Raw genomic sequence first — 8,151 nt, forward strand, 5'->3', positions numbered from 1 at the left:
ACCTTTTAAGAACAAAAGTTAAATAGATGTTTGAAAATCAGTCCCAGAAGACTGCTAAAGTGGCAATGTGAGCATCAAACACAGGTCATCAGCAGGCTAAGGAGAAGAGCAGAAGAAATGGAACGACAGGGATGAATGGCATCATTTTATTGAATGTACTACAAAAGTGATCTCCAAGCTTTCTTTCAAATCTATCACTCAAATATCCATGTATTTAATCAGCATGATAAAATCATTGTCATTTAATTTGAGGATGCCATCTCTTTTGATTTGCCAAAGAAGGCCATAATTGAAGAAGCATTCTAATGCCTGAGGGAAGGAGTGAACTTGAGAGCTCCTGCTCCCATTCTCAGCATCCTCTTTTCTCTTCTGAGAGGGAAATATAAGCTCTGTGAGATCAGAAATCTTGTCCCAGCTGTTTACTGCTATATTCAGGTGCTAAAACTAAACTCTGGCACGTTGCAATCACTCAGTAAATATTTCTTGAATAAATAATGATGACAAGACTTGAATGGAAGCAAGGGAAATACGTTAAGGATGTCTTTTACCTTCTCACTTCCTCTTTCACCTTGTACCTGAGGGCTCTTCATGCCCCCTCTTATTTCCTTAATCATTCAGATAGCAATCCCAGGTGTGCTGTGAGTTCTGTGACACCAAACTGCATTATATCTAATTAAAAGGGAGAAGGCGTTTTCATAAGAATTTCTGCAGAAAATGTTATGGAGTACAATGAGGAAATGACTTATAAATATTAAAAGCATACAAAATCCTTATATTATTGACCTTTCTGAGACCTCTTATAAAAGGAATGCAGGTCATGCAATGAAATCTGATTGTACAATGACAACTAGTGTAGAGATGATGAATAGGCATCTCTTCTTCAAGCAGGAATTCCATAATATTTTCTACATCTAAGGTATTTCGCCTCGTTGAGAAATTTCCCCAACCTACACATACCATTAAGTGACATAAAGTTCTTAGTCTTTTTTTGATCAGCCTGGGCAAAGCCGTGATCAATTTCAGTACTACTTGAGGTAATTTTTAGGAATCACATTTGTACCCGAGAGTGACCTCAGTTATTTTATGTGCTTCTTCCAACTCCAGTCTGAGGCTTCAAAACATGCCACAGTGCTGTCCTCTTATGTTCCCTCTTAGAGAGGATAATGGATGAAGGAGAGAGAGCTTCATTCTCCAGAAAAGAAGCTCCATGTTTATCTTTCATGAATCTAGTGCATTTTAAAATATTGGTTCTATCTAACTGCACTAAGGTCCAGCCAGGTAAGAGGAGATGGCTAATCTCTTTTTGAATCTCAAAAATGTACTTAACTTTGCCCATCATCATCCAAAGCTTTTACAAACTGGACACAACCAGCTATTTTGAGGAAGGAGATTTATGAATATAGACTCTGCTTGCTAATGAGTTACGACTCAGGCAAATTGATCAACGCAATTACTAATACATGCATATTATAGATGCATGCTCAATTAATTATCAAAAAAGAAATTAGCCATTTAGTGGAATTTTGTTGGCTTTTAAATGGCACTACATGAGAAAAAGAGGAAGGCTTTGGATAATAAATCTCTTTTTTCCACAAGTGTTTTGAAATGTTTGGAAAATATGCACATTCTATGGACATGACTTCATATGAATATTTGGAAGCATTATGAAGCTATAAAGTATATCTGAGAAACTAGATGATATTCATAAAATGTAAGAACATTTGTATATGAATGGCAAAGTATAAATGTATATTTTCACCCAGATACAACTTAGATAAATGCTTTCATCATCTTATAGAAAGAATGAACAGCTTCTAGGTCCAAGTTGGAAACCCTGGTGGTGTAGTGGTTAAGTGCTACAGCTGGTAACCAAACAGTTGGCAGTTCGAATCCACCAAGCACTCCTTGGAAACTCTATGGGGCAGTTCTATTCTGTCCTATAGGGTCACTTTGAGTCAGAATCGACTCGATGGCACTGGGTTAGGTTTTTTGTGGTTTGGTTAGGTCCAAGTTAATCTTAATTACTGTCCTCCTATACATTTTCTCTCCCCCAACTGTAGGTCCATTCAATTTTTTCACGCTATGCTTGGATTTGATGTCTAGAAGTCAGCTTATGCTAACCAACCGAATGCCCATCAAATGCCCAAATTATTAATTATAGCTATTGTTTTTTTCCAACCTTCTCAATTCTTAATATTTTAATTTGTTACATGTCCTGAGATAATGGATGCCTGGACAGTTGCAGATATCACTCAACTGAAGGCTAATTATCTTGCCCCTAAATTCAAGGCTTGTTCTCCTTGAATCAAGCCGTTAACACTATGAATGTCAATGTCAGTAGAAGACATCCAGCGCTTGAAAGGCTGGCTGTTTTTCTTCTCTACTTACATCACATGTCAGGATGAACTCTTTGTTGTTAGTTGCCACTTAGTAGATTCTGTTCATGGTGATCCCATGTATTCAGAGTAGAACTACTCTATAGGGTTTTCAAGGCTGTTACCTTTTGGAACCAGATATCCAGGCTTGTATTCTGAGGTGCCTTTGGGTGAGTTCAAACCACCAACCTTGCAACTAGTAGTTTAATACTTAACTGTTTGCACCACTCAGGGGCTCCACGAGATAAACTAAACCCAAATAATGTCCCAAAAGAGAGTAAGTTAATTTAAAAGAAAGAAGAATCTATCTCCATTGTCTTTGTGATTTTCCCATTAAGCCTTTTTACTTAATCCTAAAAATGAACTAGGAAATAATGCAGGAATATCCTGAAACTTTTACATTGAAAAGGAGAGCTCTGAAGTGCCCAATTTTGTTTCATACCATGGTTTAAGCTGCAGTAAAGAATTTCCAGTTACTCTTAAAAAACTGGAGCCTGAACATTGAATATTCCCAACAAGTGAGAAATGTTTCTCTGGCCTTTTAGAATCCACATCATGAGTACTTCATGTGGCCAGAAGCAGATTTTATTAAATTGCATTTCCTTTTTATATCACTGAGAATTTTCAGAATCCAGCCTGAGATAAATGCATTAATTGATAAATGCATAAATTTATTATTCTTAATAGAAGGTAAACTAAATAGCTTGATTTTTTGCTTTTTTCTGATCGTAATAGAAAAATATTTGAGGGGAAAGTCTAGCTTGATGAATCTACAGAATAGGAAGAAACAATGTGTGTGGTAATGTCATGAAAGATGATTATGGGTTATTCAGATTTAAGCTCGGCCACAAAGCATTAATTGTCTCTTACTTCTTTGTGAGAAATACAATTTTTTTAACAGTGTCTTTGAAGGTTTCTTTGACTTGTTTGTTTCAAAGTGTATAAATGAATGGCTTAAGCAAAGGGGCAACGGAAGTGGCTAGCATTGACACCATCTTATTAAGGGCCACTCCTTCCTTTGCTGAAGGCTTGATGTAGATGAGATGCAGCTGCCATAGGTCATGGAAACCACAATCATGTGAGAAGAACATGTAGAAAAGGTCTTTTTTCTTTGTTGGGCAGAAGGGAATTTTAGAATGGTCTTGACAATGTATGTGTATGAAAGAACCACACCAATTAGGGTAATAATTAGTGTTACCACTGCAAAACCCAAGGCATTTTTTTCTATAAGCATTGTGTCTGAGCAGGATATCTGTAAAACAGGATACGTATCACAGCCAAAACTATCAATGAGATTTGAGTCACAGAATTCCAGCTGGAGACCCATACTAAAAGGTAGGAGGATGATCAACAGGCCAGCAAACCAGGAGCAGAGAACAAGGGTAGTGCAGACCTTACTGTTCATGATGGTTGTGTAATGCAGGGGCTTACAGATGGCCACATAGCGATCATAGGACATGGCAGCAAGGAGAAAAAATTCGGTGGCTCCAAAGAGGACAAAAAAAACTTCTGTGTGGCACAAGCATTATAGGTAATTGTTTTGTCTCCAGTTGTCAGGGTGTACAGAAATCTGGGCACACAGACAGTGGTGAATGACACTTCCAAGAAAGAGAAATTTCGGAGGAAAAAATACATGGGAGTCTTAAGGTGAGAATCTAAAAGTGTGAGGGTGATAATTGTCAGGTTCCCAGTTACACTCAAAATGTAGGTGAGAAATAAAAATATCAAAAGCACAATCTGTAGAATTGGGTCATCTGTCAGCCCCAGCAGGATGAATGTAGTTATGGCTGTATGATTTCTCATCACTACCTGTGTCAGGTCAAGAGCGATTGGCTCTGAAAAGAGAAGGGCTGTAAGAAGGAAGCTAGCTTGGAACATGAATGAAAGATGTAAGCAGTATTATTGTAGTGCATTTTACATTTGGATAATGGAAGTTCACTGGAAATATTTAAATATGAATCTCAGGTGTATAATTCCCTGATTAGAAACACTCTTTATAAAGCTGGCAACTAAAACAAAAAACAAGTCACTCATCACATACTTGTTTCATATGCTATTTCTCAATATTATTGCCTTGTGGCACACCTATTAAAACAAAGACACAACTCATAGCACAGCTATTAGCACCCCCTATTTTACAGATTATTGTATTTTTTAAAACATTTTTGTTTTGTTTCCAGTCACCTTTTTCTTTGCTTTTCCCATCTTACTGAACTGCTCACTTTTCATAACAGGGTAGGATTTGTCCAGTAGTATTTTATGCTGGTCTCTGATTATATTTAACATAAGCAAAATATCTTCAAAGGGTTAGATCATGTCTTTGTACTTTAAATTATCTCAGATTAGGAAGAAAAAAAGTTTAAAATACAAGGTTATATCTTTGTTTTGTCTTTCCTGTATTTAATCAAACGAAAGCATTTCTAACCCAGTAAAGTGGTTGCTTGTTGTGGCCGTTGTTAGGTGCCATTGAGTTGGTTCCAACTCATAGCGACCCTACGTCAACAGGATGAAGCACTTCTCCATCCTCACAATCTGGTCCTGCGCTATCCTCACAATCGTTGTTTTGCTTGAGCCCATTTTTGCAGCCACTGTGTCAACCCATCTAATTGAGGGTCTTCTTCTTTTTTGCTGACCCTGTACTTTACCAAACACGTTGTCCTTCTCCAGGGATTGGTCCCTCCTGATAACATGGTTGCATAGGCGGAGGTTTTCCCGAAGAGATGTGAGGAGCCTTTTTGCTGGAATATGCCTGGTTTGTGCTGTCCTGGTGCTTTGAGCCATGGCCACAACCCAGAAGGAATGGTCTTTGGTACTTGCTTTTTCTGCCAGCCTGATCATCTTGGGTGTTCTCCTCAGCAGTACCCAGATCTTCAGAATCTGTCTCAGACACATTTCAGCGACCCTTCCTTTTGACAATTTTTTCCGCCCTCCTCCTCAAATCACCTTTTCCTATTAATGTACCTGCCAACTCACTAACTCTACAGTTCTTTGAATTCTTAATACATGCAATCATTCTAAACAATACCCATGAACAAACTGATCCATATGATCCAAGTTTTATACACAAATTTTAATAAACCCAGTTTTTCCTTGGCATTTGCCATTGTCAGGACCTCCTACCAGTTTTCCGCCTCCTTGGATTCTAATATTTATGTTTTCCCTGTTATTATTCCATTTGCTGGGGGCTCAGGAAGATCTCCTAGCCTTTCTGTCAAAACTTTCTTTCAGTTTGATTCACATTGTGAGGAGCCACTCTCAAACATCTGTCCTGTAAAAGAAGATCTGGTAAATACATTCTCACTGGGGGTGCCATGAATGAAAAATAACATATTGACTCATAATATGTCTTCGTGTTTTATTATTGGGAATTGATTTTGAAGTGAGCAATTTTCGGTGTAACTCAGGGGTTTTCAGGGAAACCCTATCTACCCAATTCTTCCCAATGTGTGTGAGAATCAAAAATACATTAGATTTCCTTATTTCTCTTCTCTACTATTGCTTAAGTAAATAATCAACATTCATTCATTCAGATAAATATTTAATGATCACCTATTATTTACAGAGCATAACATCAAAGACTGGAGATCTAACCATGAACAAGTCTCTCTCCAAAGGAGACTTAATTCTTCCTATGGGAGATAATATTTCATTTCAGTGTATGATCAGAGACATAGTAACATAACAACGAAAATGAAATTTTGTGTTTGGGGTAATAACTAGCCCATTGTTGTCGAGTTGATTCTGACTCATAGTGACCATTCAGGACAGAGTAGAACTGTCCCATAGGGTTTCCAAGGCTGTAAATCTTTACAGAAGTGGGCTGCTGCATCTTTCTCCCATGGAGTAGTTGGTGGGTTGGAATCAATGATTTTTTGATTAGCAGTAGAGTACTTAACCACTGTACTACCAGGACTCCTCTGGGGTGAAAACTATTATTATTATTATTCCTTGACAATCACTCTTTATTATACTGGTATCGCTATGAGTCGGAGTCGACTCGACGGCAGTGGGTTATTCCTATTTTACTGTCTTCACTCAGTTCCTCTAGGCTTTTTTTCTATTAAAGTTGGCAGTGTCAGTTGTCACCTTAACCTGAGTTAGCAAGATGCGTTGCTCAGGGTTCACATACATTTTATGGAATCAGGAAACCTAACTCACCTCATGGGAGAAATGGTTCACTGGAGAGATGGTATCTTGTGAAGTACTGTGAAGCCACACAGAGAAGATTTTGATAGGCCTACTGAGTGATGGAAACCCTGGTGGCTTAGTGGTTAAGAGCTATGGCTGCTAACCCAAAGGTCAGCAGTTTGAATCCATCAGGAGCTCCCTAGAAACCGTATGGGGGACTTCTACTCCGTCCTATAGGGCTGCTATAAGTCGGAATCAACTGGACTTCAACAGGTACTAAATGATGGGTCAAGCTGATTTCTACATTTCTAATTCTTGTTTCCTTTCAGCCGTCTTTCTTTCTTCCTACCATGTTACCATTCCAATTGCTGTCGAGCCAGTTCTGACTCATGGTCATCTCATGTGTGTCATAGTAGAACGGTTTTCCATAGTGTTTTGAAAGACATATTTTAAGGAAGTAAATCACCAGTCCTTCCCTCTGAGGTGCCTCTGGGTGGACCAAACTACCAATCTTGGACCAAACTACCAATCTTTCAGTTGGCATCCAAGTGTGTTAACCTTTTATCTTTGTACCAGTCATTGACATTTTTTCTCTATTCTTCCTTTTTCTACAAATTTCCTAGGCTCTAAAATTATTGTCTGTTTCCACTTTTGAAAATTCTTAATCTCCAATTTTGATAGGAATGACTTGTGAAAAAAATCACTTTAGAATTTTAATGTGCATTAGTTTAATGTGTTAGATAAATAATATAATCTTGTTTTAATACATGAAACTTGTTAAATCAAAATTAGTTCTAGCGGCCGGAGCTAGCCCTCGGAGCCAGAAAAGGCGCTGCCGCGGCTGTGGCCATCCGTCATGCCGAAGCACGAGTTCTCCGTGGACATGACCTGTGAGGGCTGCTCTAAGGCGGTCAGTCGGGTCCTCAGCAAGCTGGAAGGAGTTCAGTTTGACGTTGACCTGCCCAACAAGAAGGTTTGCATCAACTCCTCTGAGCACAGTGTGGACACTCTGCTGGAGACCTTGAAGAAAACAGGAAAAGCCGTTTCCTACCTCGTCCCCAAGTAGCAGGGTCCTGGCCCCTGGCCCGGAGGATGGACCAAAGGGGGCAGACAGACCTGTCACCTGGCAGTCCTGCTCAGTGATGGGAGTTCCTGCGGAGACCCTCACTTGCCCTGCTTGCTTCTCACTAGTTTCCCTGCAATAAAGACGAGCTGCTTTTGTTGAAGATGTCAAAAAAAAAAAAAAATTAGTTCTAGCAATGAAGCTAATCTTGTGGTGAGAGACCATTTGAATATAAGGCTGCTTGTTTTGCTTTTTGTCCACCTGAAGCCACATCACATTCTCATTTTGGTTAAACTACAAGTGGTTTCCTTGAAAACTGAAAGTTACTTTTTTTTTTAATATAATTTGGATCATTTAACGTCTGAAAAAACAATTTTGTTAAATAAACAATACATTTTGCCACCTCCCCAAGTAGCGTTTTCATTGACATCAACAGGTAGATCTTGAGGAGCTAACCTATACAAAGCTACCTCCTCTCACTGCCACTTTGGGAGCTACAAGTGTGATTGAGGTTCAGCTTTTCTCTTTTATTGAATCCCTATTTAATAAATTCTTTTATATATTTCAGACACCGTGACCTCACTT

The 8,151-nt window shown here is 38.7% G+C and overlaps 1 protein-coding gene and 1 pseudogene across 1 annotated transcript; one reads left to right on the forward strand and one right to left on the reverse strand.

The window, feature by feature from the left end:
- Positions 1–3,241: 3,241 nt before the first annotated feature.
- LOC126075584 (olfactory receptor 6C2-like) lies at positions 3,242–4,178 on the reverse strand (annotated as a pseudogene).
- A 3,181-nt stretch (positions 4,179–7,359) lies between these two features.
- Positions 7,360–7,640, forward strand: LOC126075626 (copper transport protein ATOX1-like). The gene has a single exon (XM_049883464.1). The coding sequence runs from the start codon at positions 7,360–7,362 to the stop codon at positions 7,567–7,569; it is 210 nt and encodes a 69-aa protein (XP_049739421.1). The 3' UTR covers positions 7,570–7,640.
- Positions 7,641–8,151: the final 511 nt, after the last annotated feature.

The sequence above is a fragment of the Elephas maximus genome, chromosome 4 (assembly GCF_024166365.1).
Source record: "Elephas maximus indicus isolate mEleMax1 chromosome 4, mEleMax1 primary haplotype, whole genome shotgun sequence".
Taxonomy (NCBI): Eukaryota; Metazoa; Chordata; class Mammalia; order Proboscidea; family Elephantidae; genus Elephas; species Elephas maximus.

Bases quoted from the DNA above. Each gene is read 5' to 3' on its own strand.
- LOC126075626 (XM_049883464.1), top strand. From the start codon at position 7,360: ATGCCGAAGCACGAGTTCTCCGTGGACATGACCTGTGAGGGCTGCTCT.